The sequence below is a fragment of the Chelonia mydas genome, chromosome 10 (genome assembly GCF_015237465.2).
Source record: "Chelonia mydas isolate rCheMyd1 chromosome 10, rCheMyd1.pri.v2, whole genome shotgun sequence".
In the NCBI taxonomy this organism is placed as follows: Eukaryota; Metazoa; Chordata; order Testudines; family Cheloniidae; genus Chelonia; species Chelonia mydas.
The window spans coordinates 72,503,727-72,530,978 of NC_051250.2; the positions used below are offsets into that span (position 1 = coordinate 72,503,727).

General features: G+C 40.4%; 1 protein-coding gene across 5 annotated transcripts in view; it reads left to right on the forward strand.

Moving 5' to 3' along the window:
- Positions 1 to 27,252, forward strand: part of MCTP2 (multiple C2 and transmembrane domain containing 2) — a 164,179-nt gene that overhangs the window by 119,532 nt on the left and 17,395 nt on the right. For 4 of the 5 annotated variants that reach the window (XM_037910725.2, XM_037910726.2, XM_037910724.2 and 1 more), the window contains 2 exons: positions 14,974 to 15,096; positions 17,947 to 17,988. In XM_037910725.2, the coding sequence (XP_037766653.1) occupies positions 14,974 to 15,096; positions 17,947 to 17,988 (165 nt within the window). Of the gene's footprint in view, positions 1 to 14,973; positions 15,097 to 17,946; positions 17,989 to 18,561; positions 19,089 to 27,252 lie in introns of those variants that run through there. The other variant, XM_043523757.1, reaches the window with a different exon arrangement.

Here is a 27,252-nt window from a genome sequence, read left to right on the forward strand (position 1 = left end):
ACCCCTATTATCGGCTGGCGGTGTACATCAAATGGATTTAAGCTTAGAAAAAATACTTGTTTGCCTGATTGCAGCTCCCATTATTCAAAGATGGGTGGGAATCTAGTTAGCTACTCTGTAAAAACCCATTTTGCAATGTCCATATAAAGAATGTTCAAAGCTGGCCTCTGTCAGAAGATGGCAACTATGGAAGGTCTAATCCCATTTTAAAAATGTGCTAAGCAAATTTTCTAAAAATGTGTAGAATATTAAATGGGGAAAGCATAACTTAAATTGCGAGATCAGCATTTCAACAGCATGTGTCCATCAGGAATTAAATTATGCCTTGATCTGCCAGTTAGTACTTGTGGAAGTTTTGCTTTCTTGTACAAATTTTGGAGGATTATTTACAACTATCCATTTTGCTTTTCTTGTTCAACTAGATCGGTCCCTGTAATACCCTCTCTTCTAAATCTCTTCACAGGAGTTAAGCATTGCAGTCTTTTTAAATTATTATTTTTATGACTAAAATATTAAGTTATGCCTTTTAAAAATAGATGTATGTCCCCAAGCAGAGAAATAAGCAGTGAAATAACCTAAAATTGTTATTAGTGTTGATATTCTGTAGCACTGCTGCCTGGTTGTTTTTGAGAAGTAGTAACTCTACAGTCCTATAGATTGCAATGGCTGCTCTCTGTTTTAAAAGGATACTAACAGAGATAGTGGACCTGTAATGCACAATGAATGATGTCTTATGCACTGATACCTATAGTAACACATACAGAGTGACTATGAGATCAAATGCTCTGGCTAAAAAGCCTTAGGGAAGCATTATGTGTCTGAGTTCTGATCTATTGTCTGGGAGGTCGGAGAGTGTTAATGCACTCTGCAAAGATTAGACTCCTTCTCTAATTGCTCCAACACTTCCTTAAAGGATTTAAGCAGTCAGGAAAGGTGACGCTCCTTGTCAATTTTTGTCTTCTGACAGCCTGTTGAAGTTTATCTGTCTTTCCACGGAGACCACTAGATCAAGTAAACCAGGCAGTGTCAAAAGCATAAACCCTGAATTAGGACTGAAAGCAAAGAGTGACATTATTTACAGCTCATTTATTTCACCTTTTAAATGCTCTAAAGAGGGGGAGAGGATCAGTTTTACATTCCATTTGTATTGTTTAAATTTTGAGTTGATTGCAGAACCCTATGAACAGTTTAACTTCTTGACTTTCCTTAGAAGTCACTGTTTACTTCCAAAGCAGGTCAGATTTTTTTTTTTTTTTTTTTTTGTTCCTTGACATAAGGCTTTTGGGGTTGATAATTCTATACCCAGTGTAAATTTACAGTAACTAAGTTAATATATTTACAAAAGCTTAATTATTTTAACCTCTGTAGTTTTAGTAGTCACTGTAATACTGGTTATGTAGCTAACCTAGCTACATAGATCCAGATCCTGAACTTCTGCAATGGGCCCAGAGTATTAAGTGTTCTCCTAAAAGTCTGATTATTTTGACAAAACCCTGATCAAGAGCTGATCTTTCTTCATCCTCCTGGAGTCTTCTGGCAGGACCCAAATGTATATAAAGCTCAACTCAAAATCTGTGGCACTTCTCTTGCAGTAACTCTTTCATAATGGTTAACATGCATGTCTCTTAACTCTTGGATCTGAATGGGAAATCTTAAGAGTAGAATTCATCAAGTGTATTCTGATCATTCTCACATGGACAGTTGCCTTTCACTTCCGCACATAGCATGTTATCTCACACTGTTGCTATATTACATGAAATGTTTCATCTGTATATAAAAATTAAAAATTCAAACAAAAATCTGGCCCTCATGAAGAACAGGCCCTTTGGGCATATGGTTCATTATGCATATTCGTTTAATTACTAAAACACTTGGGATGTCTCTACTGCCCTTGCTTTCAACTTGCAAAGTTGGATCTGTTCTGCAGCACAGAATATGTCGAACAGGCGTGTGTCATAAAGGGCTTTGATTTTCTCCTATTTAAAATATATATAGTTCTAGGATGCATTGTTAGAATTTATTGAATATTGGCTCAATCCACTTCATGAAAGCAGCGGCTACAAAGTGACTTTTTCCTTACTAGCTTTCCCCCCTTCTCCCCCCTCCCCCTCCCCGGCTGGTTTTGCAGTCTTTAGCTCATATCCATGTGAGTATCAAAGTAATGCGAGACTCAGGCTTAGGTTTCAGGCACATTCCCAAAAAGCACCTAAAGTTGCACGTTAAAGCTGTATAACTTTTATTAGCTAAGAAAGGATTGCTGTGATAGTGTGACTTTAATTGATTTTCAGGGCAAACAGGTGGTGGTGGTTTAGGCATCCCCATGTCTCCTGCCATTCCTAATTTGGAGCTGTGCATATAATAGCTTTATTAAAATAAACAATCTTCTGGCTTTGGTTTTACCTGAACAGCTGCCTTAAATTGCAAAAGGATCTTGCAATTTTTTTTAAACCATTCTGTGCTTTGTAAAGCAAGATGCTATAGGCCTGTCACTGGAGAATCTTCATTGCTTAGTCCTGCTGTCAATATTGGGTTTTTGTTGCTGCTGCTATTGCTAGTCTAAAATATGCAAGACTGAGATGAAGAAAGTTATCATATTTAGGACTGTAATTACAATGACTGTTCCCGTCGTTTTTAGTGCATTCATTACGCACTGTAGCAATTTTGGAACTATGTAGTTTATGAACATGATAATTTTGTGTGTGTTTTAATCACCATAGATTTTTCTGGAACATACTTGTTGGGGATAAGGGGGGTAGTTACTATTTTTGCTCTCTTCCTGACTACAGAATCTTGTAGTCGGATTGACAAAGAGGACTTCTGGATTCCTGAGCAGTGCGGTAGCTATAATCTGGACTAGGAAACTATTAATGTACACACAGCTGGGAGGAGAATCATCTGAAATTCTTTGTCTGAGAGTATGAGTATTTCAAATTGGTGCTTTATATTTACTATTTTTTCACAGGACAAGCTTGTATTGTGGTCGGTGCATGCTTATTTGATTTATTTCATTTTTGATCCCAGGTTAAAAACAAAGAAATCCATATACTAATTCTATCAAACTGACCATGGCTTCCATCCTTGGTCCCAAGTTCCAGAGAGTATTCAGCCTGGCAAACCGTTTTCTAAAATGGGAGACTTCATAAAGAAGGATACCAGTTCAGTCCTAAGCACTACAATGTACATGCAGCTATTTCACACTTATGTGGGTTTATTGCAACCCGAATTCTTTTCATGCCAGAGATGAAGGCTGCCAGTGAAGTAACCTTATGCACTGAACTGCGATACTCCTGCCACTGTACACTGAACTAATTCTAATTAAATACACTTGGTTTATTATAGAGAGCCCTTTTTTCTTTATTCATTCAGATCTAATCTGCACTATGAACATGAGGCAGAAAGCCTTTTAAGTATATAGTTTAAGCCTCCTTTTTTAGTAACAGTTGTAATTTGATGTTGATTTTACCAAAGGCAAAGTACACTTGCACTGAATCCTTTTCCCACTTACTGTACAATTAAAACACCATCTGACTCTTACCACTAATGTTTCCTATAATGTTAACCAATATGTCTCCAAAGTGAGCAGACATTTATCGGTGCAGTTAATGGTGATTTTTTTCTTGACCTTTTTAAGTTGCTCGGCTTTACCAGGAACAAATAAAATGTTAAGTATTTTTTTCTTTTGCTTCCTTTTAATTAGCACAGAGGTTTTGCTGATGCTTTTTGAAAGAAGTATTTACTGAAAAATCCGACTTTCAACTTGCACAATTACTGGCGTCTTCGAAAACCTATAATGAGAAACTTTGTCTGATCCTAGCCATGAAACTGTGACCCTACTGCTGCTGCAGAAAAGGAATCAGAGATCCAAAAATGTCATCTTTCATTAGGTTAGCCAAGATAAAGTAATGAAGCCTTTTTAAAAATCTGATTTAAGGTACCTTTTCCCCCTTCCTTTTCCTGGGACAGCTTGTTTTAACCCCATTGTAGGTAACTATTCGATTCTCCCTCCTTCCCCCCGCAAAAAATATCAAACTGTCATAAATAATTCCCCCACCCCCTCACTTTATTAAGGTTTACTGCATGAGGATCTTAGCCGTATTTTACTTGGCTCTGGAAATGTAAAATATGGTAGATAAAAACACAGGGGAAAAATTAGAACAGTCAGCATTCTAACAAATGGCTGTTTCTACAGTGTTCGCTACAGAAAAAGATCTGAAGGCTTCTCACTCTAGAACTACTGTACATGCATAAAGATAGGTCCCAAGGACCCTTCTTACTTTACCCTTCCCTGGGGCCGGGGGAGAGAGGAAGTGGTAGCCACAAGAAAACTATATAAAAGCATCAAACCAGAGTTCTGGTAGGCTATTATGCTTTGGGGGTTAAATGGACATATGTTAAAATAAAACCTAGCTTTTTTTCCAGTTGAAATAACATCGGCACCAACACCCAACTGCATCATCCTCAGATGTTTGTAATGCAGTACAAAGCATTGGGCAAAAATCATTGTCAAGTGGGGGCTCTACTCTAAGCCCTAGTAGAATGGGAATGTTTAAGGGATCTTGTTTTCTCTCTACTGGGCTGCTATCTCCGTAGTGTGACCTCTGATATGCCGCCTTGGGTATCTCAGCCCTGGGATGCCTACACAGCACAGAAAAACCCATGGTACCAAATCTCAGATCCTGGGTCAATTGAATTGTGCTGTGGGGCTAAAAATAGCAATGTTGACTTCCACTTGGGACCCTCTGAGACCCTCCCAACTCACCAGGATTCAAAGTCCGGGCTCCTGCCTGAGCAGAAACGCCCATACTGTTTTTTTTAGCCGCGCAGCCCAAGCACTGCGAGTCCAAGTCGATTGAGTATTTTGGAAATACCAAGCAACAAAATAAAACAGCAATTCATCGTTTGATTCGTTGATGTCTAATTCTGAACTCACGCGCTGGTGTAAATCAACTGAAGTTGATGCCAGTGCTCTGTAGCAGGACTGGGATCCCGCAGGACCCGCTGCCATAATATCCTGAGCAGGTAAAATGTACTGTGTTGCGGGCAGTATTGGGTGAGCAAATAAAAACAGACTGCGGTAATTTGCGGGGAAACACTCTAAAACTTTTAATACTTACATTTAAGCGAAGGGTAGAAAGAGATTTGATGTTTATTATAAAAAGAGTTGAAGTATTTTTACATGGTTTAAGCAAGATTTGTTTTATTCTTTTAGTGGTAAAATTTGTGTCTGAATTCTGTTTTTAAATATAATATATGAACCAGCCTTTTTTGTTTTGGGGGCAGGGGTTAGTAGTTGCAAGATTTGTGGGATCAAAGGTTTTTGCGGGTGGGAGCGGGAGCAAAATGCAAGAAACAATGCGGGAGTGGGTGGGATAGGTATTTGCGGGGCAAAACATGAGCATGATTTAAAAAATAGCCCCATGCAGGGCTCTAGTTGATGGCAACACTGTACAAACAGTTTGATATCAGAATCTGGACATTCTGCAAGGGATCAGAAATCATTTTGAATTTACCTGTACCATCTGTCCAGAATACAGAGTGGTGAATAACTGTGGTGTCCCATGAGAAAAACAAAGAAGAAACTGCAGCCTTGCCAACTCTTGTGATTGTATTGGGAGCATCACAGTATACGTTATTTTTCTTAAAGCCCCAGTTCTGGGAGGCCTGTGATTACATGAGAGCTGCAGCTTTCATTTAAGCTCCTCACAGCAGCAGAGGAAGCTTGAAAATGTGTCCTCCCCCACCAAAGGTTCAAAAACCATAAGGCATGTAAATAGGACCCAGCACTCATTGGCTTAAACAGCAGGAGAATTTTCAAATAATCTATGATTTTTGGGGGGAGGAGGAGAGAGAAGGGGCGTGGCTTATGTCTTTTAATGCTTGGGGTTAGCAACACTTAATTGTAATTCATAGAAGCCCAATTCGTCTCCTGCTCGTTTGGTGCTCTAGGGAGGAAGTAGGTTCCTTCATCCCTTTCACTGAGCAATCTGTTCCCCGTGCCTCAGTGCACATGGCTAGCTACTCTGGTTGCTGAATAGAGTGGGTGAAGCCAGGGCTGCGCCTGTTCTTAATCTTCTCTCCAACCTTTTTCTCTCAGCGGGGGAAGGGGTGTGGGGTAGCCCCTCCTCACCCCACTGCAGCTGGAATGCGGGAAATTGGAGCTAGAGCACTGGAGCTGAGGTGGTGATTTCCACCTCAAGGAGACATACCTGTGCTCGCTATGATTGAGCTAGCACACTAAAAATAGAAGGGTCACTGCGGCGCCATGAACAGTTGCCTGAGTATGTACATGTCTGAGACAGTATGCATGTACCTGTTCAGCTAGCCCTTCTGCGGCTTCACTTTTATTTTTAGCTCATTTAGCTCAATCAGCTGCCGGTGTGTCTCCTCAAGCTGAAAATTACAGCTCCAGCTCGCAGTGTAGACATGCCCTACATAGGGCAAAGCATGAGAGGGAGGGGCAGGGCTTTAACCCTTTTACTGCATCACATGGCTGAGTAAGAGCTGCGACGATCTAATCCATTTGTAATGACTGTCCAGGCCTTTTCCTTTTTTGCTCCTCAGTCTTGTGTAACCAATATCTTTTGAGGTTGTTTTTTGTTGTTGTTGTCGTTAAGAGCCCTTTTTCTGAACATACGTTAGGTTCTAATCCGTAGTTCTGTGCAGTGACATGCATCTAATGCACAGAGACTGTATTCTTTCTGGGCATGATTTCTTTTGCCTAGAAGCTAGTCCTGTTTGTGATGGAGGGTTTGTAGAGGGCTGCTAACATTTCTTTGCCAGAGGTACACCCTTAAAATCAGGAACTTGTTACACTGATGAGATGCACAGAGCAATGTAGTGATAGCAGGTAACATGGTATAAATATTTAAAGATCTCCTTTCCTTCGGGTCATTTTTGATTTCAGTGATCCAAGCTCAGTAGAACATACACTTCATAACACTATTGAGATTCCCCACATTCTTTTGCTGGGGAAAAGCAAATTAGATCTAAAGCAAATAGGTTTCTTCTGTCAGCAACTGTTTATTTAAACATTATTTCTCTTTCTGCCACATGTTTTATGTCTCATGTTATTGCATTACAAAGAAAGAGGAATTCTAATACAGTCTTGCTGATCAACCGTTTCTTGAATTTTAATTTCATTGCTGTCAGGCACTGTATTTGGTATACTGCCACTGAGTGTGTTGCGGTGGTGGGGGCAGGATTTGGAGAACCAGTGCAATAGGTTCATGATGCACTATGGCACAGTAGGGATGGTGGAGACAATGCTGTGTGGATGCATCAGCCTTTGCTTCCCATCCATAGGACAAAGAGGCTGCTCTAGCTCTGGAGGCATTTCCTAGTACACAGTCTGGTAGCTCAGACTTCATGTTGGGGGCCAGGATTTGGACTTGGTTCTTGTGATGGGTTATATAAACCTCACATGAGTCAAGAAAGGGTCAGTGGGCTGTTGGGGGTGCAGTAACCCCCACCCTGTGATATCTGAAACAGGTGACAGTCTTTGAGGGAGGAGTGAAAAAGAGAGCCCACCTTAGCTGCTGGCTGACTGGGAGAAAGAGCAGACGCTGCGCGCTCTCACTGTGGGGGAGAAGGCTGGCTGGAGCCAGGAACTGGGGAAGACTGATGCCTCGGGGCCTCCCTGAGGGAAGGGAAGAGATCACCTCTCTTTGTTTATTTTGGACTTTGGGGGTACCCCAGAAAGGGTGGAACATTTAGGTGACCTAGCCGGAGAGCTAGCCGGGTGTTGGAGGCTGGGTGGAAGAGCTGAAGGCCCCATAGGAAACAGAGACAGTGCCACTGCGGCACCATTCCACACGATAAGGGGGCGCACTGCGAGGGGGTGTGGCCACAATGATCAAGAGTCTGTGAGAGTCTGTCACGGTCAGATGTGTGTAGTAGCCAAGTATTTCTCGATAATGTGACATTTTCACATTTTGTAAGACCTTGCTGCTAAAGCTGCTTGCTCTTTGATGTTGCCACTTTGTGTATTTTCCCTTTTAATCATAAGAATAAGTCTCTGCCAGAAATAGTTGTCAGTAGGCCTATTTTCTCCTAGAGATTCATCTGAACTTTTTTTTTAGGTCAATACCATATTGTATTGGCTAAAATCCCTTAGTTTGTTTGGTACAGGGAGGGATTAAAAGTATTATCTGAAGAGATGTATCTTGTAATTTTGTCCATCATTGAGCATTCAGCTGTGACAGGTACTCCTATTTGATAGTCACTATTATGTATACAAGGACCTGAATACATTAGCTTAGCCTTTAGATAGATTAGAATTGTGGAGCTCTTCTTCCCTAGGACCATGCTCAATGCATTGGACCATATTTGTATCTCAGGTCAAAATCAGAGTTCTGGTTTGGGGCCAAAACGGATACGTTAGAGGCACAACTTCAGATTAGCACATGTTTTCCCCCAACCGGGCCCAGGTTCATGAATCTAAGAAAACCTTTTGACAAAGCTGGTTTCAGATTTGAGATCAGTGAAATCTTGTGAGATGTGTTGTAAGGGCTTGGGGGGTTTAGTTTTGTTTTTTTTGGGGGGGTGTTTTGCAAACTTTTTTCGCAGCTCCACTGATGAGGCATTTGCTTAGGACTGGGACTTAGAATGGTCAGCCTGACAAATTGCAGTTTCAGTAAAGATCCTTTGCTCACGTTTCATGTCCTTTCCCTTTTTTATTTTTTTTCCATCTGATGAAAATTATTTCTTTGTACTTTTCCCATCGCTGTCATGTCCCAAGAATTACTCTGTCACACAACGCACGGGGCGGGGTGGTGGTGGTGTTAACCTTCACTTTGTCAAAGAGGCTTACTGGGCCAAAGGGAAGCTTTTGTTTATTAGAGATAAATATTCATAATTACCATATAGAGATATTACACTGACATTGCTAACACCTCACCCCGCCCCCCAAATTAGGATTCTAAATCTCCAAAAAATTATTCTACCCCATGATTGTGGGGTTGCTGGTGGTACACATTTTATGGGCATAGTTCAGGAGACACCTATCTAAAATCTGGTTTTAATAGTCAGATTCTAAATTGGAACCAGAGGGACAGAAAAGCCAGATTCAAAATGTGTTTCTAAGGGTTTCAGCTCAGATTGCCTTCTCTCATCTTTTACACTGCTGTCAAAAGGGCCACTCTCATGGTTGTTCAAGCTCCATGCTTCTTGACAGGAACAGTTGGACTCCTCTTCAGTGATTTTTCAGATGAAATGGTTTCCAAACCTCCAGAGCTTTAACTTGTAGTTATTAGGCCCTTTGAAACAGCAACACATTAATCAGCTGAACTCAAGTGGACTCGTCTCCAAAGCTATGATGCTAGTGTTCTGTTCTAGACAGGACTCCACTCTAAATCTTAACTCCAAGAGTTCTTTCTTCTCCAGAAAGGTCTCTCTCATTTCTATTTTTATTTTGAACTTTTGTTGTTATGTTTTATATTTCTTATAATTCTATTCCTTATTGGTTCTTATACTGCCCAGTTCAGCCCTTTCACAAAAATTCTTTGGCTTTTTTTTTTTTTACTTTTATTTCAGAAATTGGCTTCTACTCTTGCTTGCTAACTTTTCCCATCTGGAATATGCAGTTTACCAATGTAGATGGTGATGGTGCTAATGGTTAATATTTAATGGAAGGAGTTCGGTCTACTGATAATATGAAGCACTATGAAAAAGTTAAGTTAGAGTAAAGTACTTTGGGCAAGGACTCCTGGGTTCTCTTTCCTGTTCTGCCATTGGCTCACTGTGATCCTGAATAAGTAATTTAACCTAGTTCTGCCTCAGTTTCCCCAAGTATAAAGTGAGAATGAGAATATCTGACTTCGTGTGTTTGTGTGGAACTCCTTTTGTGTCTTCGGCTGAATGATGCTATGGAACTATTTATAAGGCACATTACAAATACACCGAACCCTCACTAGAACACGCCACCATATAGCGCGAATTCGCATATAACACGGTTGTGGCCATGGATCCCGAATTTAATTACTTTAATTGCAGTTCATTTTAACGCGGTTGCCGTGTTAACGCGGTCCTGCGCACGGATCCCAAATCCCGCGTTCTCGCGAGGGTCCGGTGTACCTTATAAACTGCTCTGTACTGTGTGTTCTAAGTAGTCACCTCACATACCTCTGAAGCTGAATAATTTCTAATTTCTGAATATATAAATAAATTTGCCCTTGCCACCATACTGTGCAACAGAGATTAAAGCGCTCTGTACTCTAGCTATAGAAGCAAATCAGCTCTTTCAAAGCAGGCTTAGTGAAGTGCAGCTACCTGTGGGTTGGAATGTGGCAGCTGACTATGGGTGCATCAGTAGCAAGACAATGTAACTTTAGGAAAGGAATTGATCAACAACCTTGTCCGTTTGCAGCTATGAAACTATTTTGTAAATAAGCTTAATTTTACTACTCAAAATGTAATTTGTTCAGGAGACCTAACAACGTACTTGTACAAAAAGTGCTATGGGATTATTAATGATCGGAAATGAACAGGATCTTGGTTTTATATGCTATCTAAAGGACAGAGGGTTTGAAAGTTCATATTAGAATTACAATTGGGGACTTCTGTTGGATTATCTAATGTAGACATTATGGTGACCGCTGCACTAAAAATGTACACATAGGCTCTGATTCTGCAATTGGATCCATGCAGGCAGGTTCCTGCAGAGATCCTTTGACTTCAGTGGCACTCCAAAAGATGATTGCAGATTTGGGTCCTTAAATCCAGCCATCCCTTTCTGTATCATCATGGGACTGAGTTCAGTACTATCCCAGATAGGTGTTACATATACAACCTCCTTCAGTAGGTTACACTGATTTTTTAATTCCTAACGATACATGCTATCATTGAAGAGCTTCCACAAAAAGATCAAAACTTGGGTTTGATAAATATGTGGAGGTCATTCTTGTCCAGGGTGGTGTTTGGATTAGGGCCAGAACTGAAATCACCCTTACTGTATCTCAGAAACGTTAAATAAGCAGAGGTATGAGGGGGCGGTGGTTGAAACAGGTTCAGAGGAATCTCTTTTGTGAGAAATTTACCACCTTCTATAGCATCTTCTTTGTAGGATTTCAAAGCTCTTTGCAACGAATATTGACTAAAGCCTCACAGCATTCCTTCAAGGTAGCTAAGTATTATCCCAGTTTTGTCCAAATTCCTGTCGTCCTGCTGTGGTCATGCTTGCATGCATTGGTGGAGTCGAATTATGTATAGTGTGGAAAAATGTGATCTACCTTGTCATGTTCTAACTTCCAGTGCTGTGAATCAATAGTATGGGACTGTGTTGTCTGGAATTGAATCCATTTTCTAAAAGCGTACATCTTAGGCTATCTTTTTATTACTGGCCATCAGAACCCAATAAAACAGCCTCTAATTCATTCTATAGCAACACAAAGTAGGGGTTATCGGTGAAAAATACCATTGTTGAGCGGTTGGCTGGCTTAGAATGGGTGATAGCATGTGGAGTCTTTCCCCTCTTAGTAGCTGGGCTGAGTTTGGCCCCAAGTGGATGACAACTGGGCAGTTTGTCTTACACAGAAAGAACTTTTTTCATTTACAGAGTGCATCTATCCCCATTCCCCAGCCATGAAATCCTGGCCCCACTGAAGTCAAAGGCAAAGCTCCCATTTATTTCAGTGGGGCTGGGATTTCGCCATAGGAGTTGGAGCTCTCAGTTCGTGTCCCTATCACAAAATCACTGCCACAAATGGCACTAATTGGCACTCTTGTGAGCAGTGTCAGAAAGGCTGAGGATTAATAGATGTGGAGACTCAGCCATCCTCTCATCCCAAAAGTTTCTCCTTCGCAGTATTTGGATGCATTGGCAGGAGGTAGTGGCGTTTTTATTGATGTTGCTCATGCTGTACCTGCCATGTAGAGTTTCAGTTTCAATGCTGTCAGTCCAGCACCTCTCACCAACTTAAAGCTGTAAAAGAAAAAGGGCATGGCAGGGGATTGTTAGCTGTGATGTCACAGCTCTTTCCCCCTTTAAATAAACAGATGGGTTAAGTAAATTCCACCTTGGCTGTGTTATTCTAATGATGGGATTTTAGATCTTGAGCATTCATTCTAGAACAGCATTTCTGGATTTAAAAATCAAAAAGCACTTGGGGTATATGTGTCTTGTATTCCAGGACAGCCGTTTATGGTTTAAAGCTACTTACAGCATTAGGCTGGCCTGGAAACACATTGTATGGCTGGAAAAAAGAATTTTGTGATCACAACATGCATCCTGTGGCAATTGTGGACCTAATTTATAACCTTATTCTGTCTTACCATCAACTCCAAGCTCAGACCCTGTTCAGATGATGTCATTACACAAAAATATTTACTGCTATCTGCATATAGGAAGGAATTGATGATGAAAAAAACTGATTTGCTTTGATTTCTTTGAAAAATCCAGCCGTTTTTGTTCTAAATCTCTGTCAGGGAGGCCCCATCCCACTCTGAACCATTTTGCAGATCAATTTACTTCGAAATTTGGCTTCTGCTTTTAGTTTCTGGCATCACTAGTTCAGGTATCGCGCCCCATGAGCAAAATCATACTCCTACTGTGGGCCCAGAGGTCTCCAGACACAACTGAAATAATGTGGTTATGCAGTGCTGAGAGGTGGCTGGGAGACAGGATTTTCTGATCCCATTCAGGGAGGCCGTGCATCCTGCTCACCACAGAGCCCTGCCCTATAAAAACGGTCATAGTGGGCTAGTCCATCTAGCCCAATAGACTGTCCTGACAATGGCCAATGCCAGATGCTTCAGAGGGAACAGGGCAATTGAGTGATCCATCCCTTGTCATCCAGTCCCAGCATCTGGCAGTCAGAGACTTAGGGACATCCAGAGTCTGGGGTTGCATCCCTGATGATCTTGGCTAATAGCCGTTGATGTGCCTATCCTCCATGAATCTATCTAGTTCTTTTTTGAACCCAGTTGCACTTTTGGCCTTCACAGCATGCCCTGGAAATGAGTGCCATAGGTTCATAGAACCATAGAATATCAGGGTTGGAAGGGACCTCAGGAGGTCATTTAGTCCAACCCCCTGCTCAAAGCAGGACCAATCCCCAACTAAATCATCCCAGCCAGGGCTTTGTCAAGCCTAACCTTAAAAACTTCTAAGGAAGAAGATTCCACCACTTCCCTAGATAACGCATTCCAGTGCTTCACCACCCTCCTAGTGAAAAAGTTTTTCCTAATATTCAACTTAAGCCTCCCCCACTGCAACTTGAGACCATTACTCCTTGTTCTGTCATCTGCTACCACTGAGAACAGTCTAGATCCATCCTCTTTGGAACCCCCTTTCAGGTAGTTGAAAGCAGCTATCAAATCCCCCCTCACTCTTCTCTTCCGCAGACTAAACAATCCCAGTTCCCTCAGTCTCTCCTCATAAGTCATGTGTTCCAGTCCCCTAATAATTTTTGTTGCCCTCCGCTGGACGCTTTCCAATTTTTTTCACATCCTTCTTGTAGTGTGGGGCCCAAAACTGGACACAGTACTCCAGATGAGGGCTCACCAATGTTGAATAGAGGGGAACGATCACGTCCCTCGATCTGCTGGCAGTGCCCCTACTTATACAGCCAAGAATGCCATTGGCCTTCTTGGCAACAAGGGCACACTGTTGACACATATCCAGCTTCTCGTCCACTGTAACCCCTAGGTCCTTTTCTGCAGAACTCCTGCCCTAGCCATTCGGTCCCTAGTCTGTAGCGGTGCATGGGATTCTTCCGTCCTATGTGCAGGACTCTGCACTTGTCCTTGTTGAACCTCATCAGATTTCTTTTGGCCCAATCCTCTAATTTGTCTAGGTCCCTCTATATCCTATCCCTACCCTCCAGTGTATCTACCACTCCTCCCAGTTTAGTGTCATCTGCAAACTTGCTGAGGGTGAAATCCACGCCATCCTCCAGATCATTAATGAAGATATTGAACAGGACCAACCCTTGGGGCATTCCGCTTGATACCAGCTGCCAACTAGACATGGAGCCATTGATCACTACCCATTGAGCCTGACAATCTAGCCAGCTTTCTATCCACCTTATAGTCCATTCATCTAGCCCATACTTCTTTAACTTGCTGGCAAGAATACTGTGGGAGACCGTGTCAAAAGCTTTGCTAAAGTCAAGGAATAACATGCCCACTGCTTTCCCCTCATCCACAGAGCCAGTTATCTCGTCATAGAAGGCAGTTAGATTAGTCAGGCATGACTTGCCCTTGGTGAATCCATGCTGACTGTTCCTGATCACTTTCCTCTCCTCTAAGGGCTTCAAAATTGATTCGTTGAGTGTGCATTGTGTGAAGAAATACTTCCTTTTGTTTGTTTTAAACCTTTTGCCTATTAATTTCAGCATGTGACCCCTGGTTTTTGCATTATGGGAAGGGGTAAATAACAGTTCTTTATTCTCTTTCTCCACACCATTCAATATGGGAGCTGCTTTGCCACCCCAAATGATGAGGAATCAGCTGGGCACAGGGAAGAAGGAGCAGCAGATAATTAAAGTGTTGTAAAAATCCACTGTCTAATCGTCCCATGGGAGTGGATGTACAGCAGCACTTGGGGCAGAAGGTTTCCATCTCACTCACATCGAACCTGCTGGCTATTAGTGCTTAATGAAACTGAGTTGATTTGCCTCCTAAAAAGTAGCCAAGTGCATTTGTTACGAGCTGGCATTGGGGACAAAGGCTATCCAGACTTGGCAGGGTCCCAGTAAAGAGGGAATAATTCCCATACACTAGCATTATGTTGGTGGCCTTGTACTCTTCTGAGGAGATGCGGACAGAGAAGCTAACAAACGTCAGCCTAATGGATGAAACACGATGGAAAGAGAATAAGCTATCTGGGTAGATTTTCTTTATTGAAGGGGTGTGGGTGGGAATGAGGTTAACAGAGATTCAAGGATGCATGGTAGTAGGGATAATGATTGAAGGGGTTTATTATGTTTCTCTTTAAACACTTGTTTTAATCCCCTCTTATTGCTTTGTCTCTCTTAGGTATTTGTGGTCACTGTTTGGCACGTAGAGCTTTACATGGTGCCTCTGGCTTTGTTGCTGCTCTTTGTTTACAACTTCTCTCTGATCACAACAGGGAAGGTCAGCAGCGCCCAGGACACCCAGGCAAGTAAAGTAAACGAACGTTTCAGGGCCAATTGTAATCTGCCTTTGAGCAAAAATGATCTTACAGTTTACGGGTTTTCAGCTAGTTCTGTGTCCAAATGGTATTCTATTTCTAGGTTCCTATTAAAAACAAAATAATAGTCTCTAGAGTTTTGTGGTTCATTTCATGTCATAAACCATTGTGGGACAAAACTTACTGCTCTTAAACAGCTGCAAAGTTTCAAATAGTTTTAATCAAAGAATGGGACAATACCGGGCCCTTGGATCTCTCAGATTGCAAGGAGGCATGATTTGAACCCCTGGGTCCATATCCAGCCCTGCAGTTTATTTTTCAGGAATGATTCAGGACTTCATGGGGCTGAGGAAGGCCAACACAACCCCAAAAGAGAGGCCAGTTTTTAAAAGTCTATTCTGTGAGATCGATATCATCCTCGTCTTATTTTTACTGTGACTTTAAAAAGAAAAACAAAGCTGTTCAGATCCAGCTAGATTTCAGTTTTAGATCTGATTTTTGAATAAAAGTCTGTGCAAAAGTAAATTGCAGCATGGAACTCTGTTATGATACGAAATGTCATTTCTGTGATATTAATGTTAGCACTCTTCGAACATGTTATACATAGCACAGGTCATTGAAGTTAGAAAGAAATAGAGTAAATTAACACCTAGAAGATTCTGTTTCAAAGCTTTATGATAATTCTGATAATGACATCCAGGCAAATTCCCTTTTTGAAATGTTCATAGAAAAGCATTGTCATTTGTACACACAAAAAGCAACTTAACATAGTGCAACCACATGGAGATCTTAAATGAAGGAATAAATGGCATCCTAGGTCAACTATGTATAAAAAAATAATTTTAGCTAGTCAAGTTGTTCCTAGTGAAGTTTTGAGTCATTCCCAGGTCAAAAGTAGTTACAAGATGATGAAAATCATATTTCAATAACAGGCAACTCTATGCAGATTTGACATGAGGATAAATGGTGAGAATCTGCTAATCTCCAATCTCAGTAAAGTCAGAAGTATTCATAAGTGTATTGTGTATGTTCCCTGAGTCCTTTATTCCATCACCAAAATAGGAATTTCCCACTGGGGAGAATCCAGGACAAATAGTTTATTAAATATAAAAGATAATCTATAAAATAATGTTGAGACTGACTAACCAGATAAAACCAGGAGAGTGCAGAGTTAATGGCTGCCACTGCCCATCGCTCATTCAGTGATGTGTTGTGTATCCTAGCAAACAGAATCTCACTGAAATCTTTATTGTGCTTGTGATGGATACCACAAAGTGCCATGCGTATACAGCTGAAAAGTACAGAACAGCTATTTTCAGCAAGACTTTGGTTAATCAAAAGTTGGTCACTTCCCCTACATATGCAACCTGGGAGTAATGCACACCATATGTGCATATAGTAGTGCCACTGAACTCAACAGGATGCTCTCCAGTGAGCAAAGTTACACATGTGCACCCAAGTGCTTTGCTGGATTGGAGCCTTACTGAGCATCTAGCAGGTCAAAGCATCTTTAATATCCCTTGGATTCTTTTTCTGGTACCCAGATTCTGAGCTTTCTGAATTCCAACTCTGTATACCTCCTGTAGCTCAAAATAGGTAGTGTTGCTCTGAGTGGCATATGCTCTGGGTGGGAGGAGTGGGTAGTATAACTGTCCCTTTTTCAAAATACCAGTGGTTTGAGTACAATCCTATTCTTTCTGCTCATCCAGACCTTGGCTGCACATGGAGTAGCTTAGTTTTCTTCATGCCTACGTACCCATGTAAATTTTCAAAATCAAAATTCATTTTGTCCATTCTGAATGCACATCACATTCTCTGGAAATGTGGAACCCGAACCCTGTGCTTCAGTTTCCTGAGCTGTAAAATGGGGATAATATTAACCTAGCGTACATTACTAGGTTTCTGTGAGGCTATATTCATCAGGATTTGCAATATGTTTTGAGAATCTCAGGTGGGAGCTGCCATAGATATGGAAAATATTATTATTACTATTAACCTAGCTACCCAAGCCATTTCAGCAAAGACATTGGCAGATCTGGAGGTAGGACTCACATATCCTAGGTCTCAGGCCCTTGCTCTGATGAGTAGATACTACTACCTCCCTAAATAAAGCAACCTTTAATTATGATCCTTCACATCCCCACATTTCAGTGATGTTTAAACATTTTAATATGGTAATTCAAATCTTCCTATTGAATAAGCAAGACCTAAATTAACTTGGAGGATCCTGTTAAAGGCTCAGCTAGAAAAACGCTTGAATTGAAAGCTAGGGGTCCCTAAGTTCACACCCAGCCAAGTCTTTTGTTTTCTTCCCTACCTGTCAGAGTGGGAGTCAAACTGAAGGAATAATGCTGTATAGAAATCTGTATGTGATTCTTGAGATTGATTATGTTCATACTAATGTATTTTCTTCTGTCTAATGTTTCTGTAATGGCCCTAAAGGGAGAGAGCAGTCATTGTAGCAGTGAGGATAGAACAAACTGAGTATAGAATCTTCAGCCTTGACATACCAACTGGTTCATTTATCAGACTAAGAACAAAGCTGTTTACAGACAGTAGAACTTGGCAATGAATTTAAAAGCCTGTTGCCTTCAGACTGCTGGGCTCAGCCACAAATACCTCGATGTAGACTTAAAATTTGCATAGGTTATTGCGTGCTATTGTTCCTGATCTTGGGGGGGGAAAGACCTTGAACATAGAGTAATAAAATAAAAATGGTAGTTTAAAAAAATGGTTTAGAACTAAATGTACCAAATGAAATGTGATAAAAGTTATGTAAATGTTTTGAACTCTGACTGTCAATGAGGAATTTTAATATGGACATATATGTTTTTCAGGAGACCACATACCTAGATGAGGATGAAGATGAGGATGACAAGGTAAGTGTGTCACATGTAGGTACACCAGTTAGAATGAAATAATGCAAATGATGCAGTCTTACTCCAGGAGATTGTGGTTTATACTCTGCACAGGCTGCGGGGTGGGGGAAGAGGCGGTTTCTATTAATGATGGGTAAACCTGAGAATATCTGAGGTTTCATTTGGATAAGCATTCCAAAGTGTGGATGCCTATTTGAAGCTTATAAAAACTGACGTCCCTTTGGAGTCCCCAAAAGTGTGCTAGAAATCATGGGGAAAATTGTACTCTTTTGGGTACAATATTTCTTAACAATTCCAGTTCTGAATCTCAGATGGAAATTCTATATGAATAACATTTCTTGTGGTATTGAGGCATTTCCAGTTTTTGTCCAAGTTGGAGACCAGAAATGCTGAGATTTGTGGAGGGCTGGGGAGAGTTATCTCAATATTTCAGACCCTCCAAAAATGTTGGTTTTAGTTTGGCTCCTGAAATGTACAAAGGATTGCGGTTGAAGAGAGGTGCCTCTTAGTTTATCTGAATATACTTGCTCATCCTCCCGCTTCACTCTGAAAAATACATCGGATTCTTTCCAGTTTATCAAACCAAGATGACAAATGATAAAAAGGATTAGAAGGCATGACATATGAAGAAAGATTACGAGAACTTAATATATACATCTTACAAAAAAAAACATAACTAAGTGAAGGGGAATCTGATAGTCTATAAATTCTTTCAGAACTAAAAGGTAAGGAATTATTTAATGAATAACTGCTAGAAAAAGGAATTTAGATTTTAGGGCATAAATATTCACAAGGTTATGTGCAACTTGCAAAATTTCATAATAACTTGGCATGCCATTTCTTGAATATTCCATAGGTTAATAGAACATTAAAATGAAATTAACTGTTCAGTAGTAAATCAAAGTCATAGTTAGTATACAACCCTTAACATTACCCACTTGTGTACATTAGGGTTAGATCTAAACAAGCTATTTGCTGGGAACAACTTCTTTAAATTTAGCTTACTGTTCTGTCAGAAATTTTAAAAAAACTGAGCAGAAATCTCTGAGTTTTATACAGCTACCAGTTATTATTCAAAACTATGTAACAAATAATTTATTTCAGACTGTGGATTCCTCACAATCTATATTCCACAACTATCAGTTCAAGTCTTCTCATTTATAATTCACTGTTTGCATTGTGTGATTGGTCAGCTAACTCAAATGTTGTTGTTTCTGCTGAGTGAATGATCCTAAAGTCAACAAGAATCTTTCTTGATGGCCACTGAATGCTTCTGGTGCTAATATTTGTGCTCAGACATATTTGTGTAAGTGTTCCCAGGTGAATATTCTTCCAAACAAAAGTCACTGTGCACTGAAATTTGCAGAAAATTAATGAAAAGTAAATTGACTATTTTTATTTGAATAAATCTTTATCATTACATTTTTGGTAGTATTTGTCCAACTGTAATCATGATAGTCTGATTCACATATTAGCACATTATATCATTCCTCCCGCTTATTTTATGCTTACAATAAAGCATGGCTAACATGTTCAAACTAAGAGTTGCATGATTTTCCATGGAGTGGCAGATGTTCAGCATGTCTGAAAATCAGAGGAGTTTCCTAACTTTAGGCACTAGATTTGAAAATGCGAGCCTTCATCTTTATTGGTGTACGGCCTCATTCTTCAGTGTTTACTCACTTGGACAGGCCTATTCACTTTCGTTTTACCACATTACTTTTCTTCATTTGTGCATGCTGATTCAGAGAAAACTATCTACCTTGTCTTAAAGCTCTAGACAGTTAAACCATGAATTTGACTGTAATATGTGCCTGTGACCATGGTTTAGAACAATAAAATAAGTCTCACTGGTGTGTGTGTGGGGGGGGGGGTGGGAGAGGGAGGTGGTTCTGTTTTGCTACGTGAAGGCACACAATACATTTCACCTTATGCAAAAAAGGGGGGAAAGGACATTTGAAGATTTGTTAAATAAGCGTTTTGTCCAAAATCGGCAGAGGACTATGCAATAAATGAATATACTGCAAAGCCAAAATATTTAGGTCCAGTTTTACACTGATGTAACTACACCAGTTTCCATAGGGTTACTCTGTTTTTGCACATGGATAACTGAGATATGAGTCTAATTGCTCTGCATTTTGCACTTCTCCAAACTTGACCTTATTCTTCTTTTACCACTTTGGTTTTGGAATGCTCCTGAGAGACAATGTTCAAAATGCTGGTTATTTGGGAGGACCATGATGCTGTGGTCAGTGTTGCTTCTAGACCTCACTGCTATATGCATTAAGTACTCATGATACCTGGCAACTCATGAAACTGGGTGGAGCTATTCATAGCAGAGGCAGCTGCTGTGCCAACTCTGTTATTACATTATTAGGTGCCCATCACCATAATACTTCATAGCTAAATCTCACCATAACCATAACATGTAACCTCTATTAGAGTATTAACTTAGACCCTTGTATGACCATCCTGTCCAGTGTACTCCCTTTTTTGATGGTAAGCGAAATGGCATGTGTGCATTGAGGGGAGCCTAGATCCTTAAGTACATTTAGCTATGCTCAGTATCTTCATAGTTTTTCAAGTGTGGTAGTGCTAGGGGTGGTCGGAACACCCTTGTGGGTTAAAGAAAAATGAGTTAGATGACATTATCTCAATGCAATGTCTGCATTTAAAAGAAAAATATACATTTTTTTCCTATTACAGGAACTCCTAAAGTTGAAATCTGCTAGTAGGGTCATAGTATACAAGGTCACTGTTTCTGTTTCCTGTCATTAATGTGTTGTATCAAAATACTCGCACACATAGCTCTTCTGGATTCTGTTGCATGTTAGACATAACAGACCGTGCTTCTGGGAACTGTAACACGACCCCTGAGAGATGAACTGTTTACAAATTATAAACACACAGACGCTTAGTTCAAAAACAGAAGAGCAGATTAACTCCCTTCCACCTAAACGATCAGTCTTGAAAATGACAAGGCTTAATTGCTAGCTCCTCCTTTCCCCACAAATGCCGACACAGAAGACTGTGAAAGATAAGAATGCTTCGTCCCTTTGGCACAATCTGCTCAGTGGATGAATGCCTTCTCGGATTCTTGCCATCTTGGATGCAGATTTCAGACTGCATCATGTCAACTCTGGGGTCTGTCAGGCTATAGCTGTCTGGAGCGGGGATTGTTTTAAAATTACATCACTGTGGCATCTTTCACCCTCCAATACAAAGGTATGGAAAAGTTGCATACAACTCATAAGGATTTTGTAATACTCTTTTGGAAGTGGCATGGAATCTTTCATGACCTCAGGTTGTCAGGATCTTAGTTTTTCTTTTCCTACAAAAGAGACAAAACAAAGTTGCTGCCAATACCGGGTTTGGAAATTGGTTCAGCAGAAACTCGAAGGAAGGATGATCAAGTGATTAGGGCACTAACCTACGGTCGGTTCCTTGCTCTGCCACAGACTTCCTGCATGGGAAGTCATTTAGCTTCTGTGTCTCCATTCCTCATTTATAAAACGGGGATAATAGCACTGCCTCATCTTGCAGGTGTGTGGTGAGGTTAAATACATTAAAGATTGGCAGGTGCTGCAGGGGGCATATAAGTTACCATAGATAAATAAAGAAAACTGCTCACTACTGAATCGATTCCATTTCCTGCAGCATCACTTGTTACTTTGGGGGTCTCCCATCCAAATAGTGAGTAGCACAGCCCTGCTAAGCTACTGAGATGCAATGGGATCAAATCAAATAAGGCTATGGCTGCAAGCAGGGTTATTTACTAACTTCCAAGAAATATAAAGTGTCTTATGCTTGGAAAAGAAATCCCCAAAGGAAAAAAAAGGCATTTTTTCTGATATAAGAAAATTTCTGTTGTACTAGTTGGTACCAAAAATACACCAAGTTTTACAAGCATAGTTCAGAAAGGCTCCAGCCAAACAAATAAAAGTCAGATTCGTCCAGTAGCAAACAGCTGACATTTTCCATTTGTGTTAGATTTAGCATGTGGAAACCTTCCGTATGAATCTTATTTGTACGGGTGGTTTACAATGAAAATTGCATTAATTTTCTCCACAGTAAAGGTCAGTAATTGAAACATGAACCAAGAGTCTATTGTGTAAGACGATATATCCCTATACTTAGGAAAGGTCACTCAAGACAATATCATCTCATTGTTTTCATTCCTTAGGGTAAAAACAATTGCATTAGGGTTTTTTCACCCCTTCAATTTAACAATCATATATAATATTTCCACATCTCCCATTAATATCACTGAAGACTAAAGATGATAAAGGCTTGAAAGTACAATAAGCTACAAAGAGTGTTCTTGTGCTAACAATGCTGTTTTAATACTAGCTGTCTGATAGACAAGGATGTTTCACCAGATCATGTAATGAAAGAAAATTAAGAGCATTCTACAGCCATATAAATAAGAAGAAAACAAAGAAAGAAGAAGTGGGACCGCTAAACACTGAAGACGGAGTGGCGGTTAAGGATAATCTAGGCATGGCCCAATATCTAAAGAAATGCTTTGCCTCAGTCTTTAATGAGGCTGATGAGGATCTTAGGGATAAGGGTAGCATGACAAATGGGAATGAGGATATGGAGGTAGATATTACCATATGTGAGGTAGAAGCGAAACGCGAACAGCTTAATGGGACTAAATCGGGGGGCCCAGATAATCTTCATCCAAGAATATTAAAGGAATTGGCACATGAAAGCCCATTAGCAAGAATTTTTAATGAATCTGTAAACTCAGGGGTTGTACCATATGACTGGAGAATTGCTAACATAGTTCCTATTTTTAAGAAAGGGGAAAAAAGTGATGCGGGTAACTACAGGCCTGTTAGTTTGACATCTGTAGTATGCAAGGTCTTGGAAAAAATTTTAAAGGAGAAAGTAGTTAAGGACATTGAGGTCTATGGTAAATGGGACAAAATACAACATGGTTTTACAAAAGGTAGATCATGCCAAACCAACCTGATCTCCTTCTTTGAGAAAGTAACAGATTTTTTAGACAAAGGAAACACAGTGGATCTAATTTACCTAGATTTCAGTAAGGCGTTGGATACTGTGCCACATAGGGAATTATTAGTTCAATTGGAAAAGATGGGAATCAATATGAAAATTGAAAGGTGAATAAGGAATTGGTTAAAGGGAAGACTACAGTGGGTCATACTGAAAGGTGAACTGTCAGGCTGGAGGGAGGTTACCAGTGGAGTTCCTCAGGGATCGGTTTTGGGACCAATCTTATTTAATCTTTTTATTACTGACCTTGGCGCAAAAAGTGGGAGTGTGCTAATAAAGTTTGCATATGATACAAAGCTGGGAGGTATTGCCAATTTAGAGAAGGACCGGGATATCATACAGGAGGATCCGGATGTCCTTGTAAACTGGAGTAATAGTAATAGGATGAAATTTAATAGTGAGAAGTGTAAAGTCATGCATTTAGGGATTAATAACAAGAATTTTAGTTATAAACTGGGGACGCATCAATTAGAAGTAACGGAGGAGGAGAAGGACCTTGGAGTATTGGTTGACCACAGGATGTCTATAAGCCGCCAATGTGATGTGGCTATGCAAATAGCTAGTGCGGTCTTGGGATGCATCAGGCGAGCTATTTCCAGTAGAGATAAGGAGGTATTAGTACCGTTATACAAGGCACTGGTGAGACCTTACCTGGAATACTGTGTGCAGCTCTGGTCTCCCATGTTTAAGAAGGATGAATTCAAACTGGAACAGGTACAGAGAAGGGCTACTAGGATTATCCGAGGAATGGAAAACCTGTCTTATGAAAGGAGACTCAAGGAGCTTGGCTTGTTTAGCCTATCCAAAAGAAGGCTGAGGGGAGATATGATTGCTCTCTATAAATATATCAGAGGGATAAATACCAGAGAGGGAGAGGAATTATTTAAGCTCAGTACCAATGTGGACAGAAGAACAAATGGATATAAACTGGCCATCAGGAAGTTTAGACTTGACATTAGACGAAGGTTTCTAACCATCAGAGGAGTGAAGTTCTGGAACAGCCTTCCAAGGGAAGCAGTGGGGGCAAAAGACCTATCTGGCTTCAAGATTAAACTCGATAAGTTTATGGAGGAGATGGTATGATGGGGTAATATGATTTTGGCAATTAATTTATCTTTAACTATTAAAGAGAAATAGGACCAATAGCCTGTGATAGAATGTTAGATGGGGTGGGATCTGAGTTATGATAGAGAATTCTTTCCTGGGTATCTGGCTGGTGAATCTTGCCCACATGCTCAGGTTTCAGCTGATCACCATATTTGGGGTCGGGAAGGAATTTTCTTCCAGGGCAGATTGGAAGAGGCCCTAGGGGTTTTTTGCCTTCCTCTGCAGCATGGGGCACTGGTCACTTGCTGGAGGATTCTCTGCACCTTGAAGTCTTTAAACCATGTTTTGAGGACTTCAATAGCTCAGACATAGGTGAGAGGTTTATTTCAGGAGTGGGTGGATGAGATTTGGTTGTCTGCATTGTGCAGGAGGTCAGACTAGATGATCATAATGGTCCCTTCTGACCTTAATATCTATGAGTCTATGAGCATGATAGCTTCTTTAGTAGCATGAATACTCCCTCCTAGATCATTGGTATCTCTTGATTTCAGCCTGTCACTACTTCTCAGTGAAGTTATTTATAGGAACACTGGTACCCCATGGATATAGACATAGCAGTAATATTTTCTAGGAACAAGATAGAAATGTAAGGGCCGGCTCCTCCAGTCTGGGTAAGCTATGCTCGGGGCAGGACTTTAGAGGGGGAGTATAAAGGAGCTCTAAATAAACTCTGTCCCAATTTTGCAACCATATGGGGACTAATCTGGTTTCAGGTAATACTTAGGGCAGCCTTATAGCTACTCTAAGTTACACCTGGCTACCTATGGACCCAAATGGCCAGTTTGACAAAGGGGAAGTACAGGGATTGCTCTTGCCATGCCCCTTTCCTCCTGGAAACCTCTCTTACACCAGAAAGTGGAGAGGTGGTTCTTATAATTATTTCTACTATTATTATTATTATTATTTATATTGTGGTAACACCTAGAGGTCCCAGTCCCATTGTGCTAGGTACTGTACAAACACAAATCCAGGCCCCAAAGCGCTTATGGTCTCAGTGGAAAAAAATAAGAGACAACAGGTGTATACAACAAACAGATGGGGAAGGGGGAAGGAACAGCAAGGTCACAGCAAGACAATACTGATTAGCATGATGAGCAGTGGTTACAGCACACCAGTTTTGAAAATATGCCCCTTTCAGGCCAATGGTGCTCTCATTTGTGTCACTCTGAAATAATGCCATTAACTTGAATGGAGTTGTTATGAATTTCACATCATTGTAACTAAGAGCATAATTTGGACCTTATATGTCACTCTAGAATGTATACTTTCCTCTATTGTTCATTGACTAGTTCAGATACATTCAGATTTCCATTGGCAGACAGGCATATTTTCAGCATGGTGTTAAAAAATAGAAATCCTGAAATGTACAACTGCCTATCATCTTTGGATTGTATGAAGTAGGTGTACAAATCTAGGCATGCATTGTGTACATTTACCCCTCCTTCTGTTAAGCAATGAGAATCCTCCAGCAGCAGACAATAGATGTAATAAAGGGCAAGAGAGTGTCTTTGCAACACAGGTAGCTGGGATCATTTCAGTCTATTCAAAGGCCATAATGGAGAAGCACAAATCAGAGTCCAGTTCAAGGTTGCTGTGCTCATTTTCAAAGCACTGCATGAAATTCATCCTAGCTACTAGAGAGACTCTCCCTCTCCATGACCACTACTTCCTACAACAGCCTTATTACACTGGAACAATGAAACTGTCGGCCACCAACAGGGAGAGACTTCTAAGCAGGGGAAATAAAATCTCCACAGGAACTGGGCCAAGACTATTGAATTTGCTGCTAGAATGACCAAGAACCTCATGTTCAGAGTAAAATACAAAACCTACCTCTTTGCCTAAGCATTCTTCTCATTAAATGACATGAACTTACTCTTGGGACATGCTCATGTACTACACTGATTAGATTATGCCAATATATCAACCTACATAGATTCACAATCAACCCATGTTGATACAAACAACTTCCTTAAATATTAGGGCAGCTGTTGCAACTGAGAGTACCTTGACCTGGCAGAATATGGAGATTCATTCTCTCTCCTATACAGTCAATAACAGTTGGGGACAATTCTCTGAGGTTTATAATCCATTAAATCCTTTTGATTTCAAAGGATACACATCTGTGAATATATTGGTCTTTGGGAATCTTTCTTTGGCAAAGGTGGGTTTGAAACACCATACTGTGGCATAGTGCATGACAGTTACAACGAAAATCAAGCATTGGTAAAGTCTGCATTTCTTTAAATGACCACAACATGTTTTTTAAACCCAAAAGAACAACAGAGCAAGAAGCCATGCATGCCTGAGTGTTTTGGATTTTTTTTTAAAGTCTATCCTGTTTGTTCTTAATACACTGGAGAAATCGTACCTAGTACATTGGACAAATCCCATTAAAGCATTACCCATGTTATGCTTTCAAGGACAACGTCAGTTTGGGTTATCTTCTGCATAAAAGCTGATCATGATGGTTAGACCTGCCCAAGAGCTAGTCAAACTTTCACAACAGATTTTTTTTCCTGAAACTTTCCAGGTTTTCATTCATGGATTTTTTTTATTTTTATTTTTTGGGGCCTGTCTCACCCCTTTATTACTCTTTTTGTGATTTGCCACTATTAATTTTTTTCCTTTATATCTTCTTTTCTCCCCCCAAACGTCCCTTGGGTTAATATATGCGTTTCCTCTGACATGCCAAAAATCTGTTGATGAATACCAGTTGTATGAAAGTTACATGCAACATTTCTTTTTTGTGTGAGTGTTTTATGTAACTAAACTGAAATCCGAGTGGTATAAAGCCATTTAGGAATTGTTTGTGATTTCAAGCTTGAAGTCTCAGTTATACAATACATTACCATATGAGTCAGCAGTGCACTTAGAGAACAGCATTAGAAACTGTCCTTGAATTTGTAATGTAATAGATTAACAAACACATACTATATTGGATGTTTCCATAGGAAGAAATTTAAAGGACAGATAATAAGGTGCGTGGTTTTAACCGTGAGGGTGATTAAACATTGGAGCAAACTTTCAAGGGAAATGGTGCATTCTCCGTCTCTGGATGTCTTAAGTTAAGCCTGGATGCCTTTCTGGAAGACGTGCTTAGTCAAACACAAGCCATTGAACTCAATTCAGGAA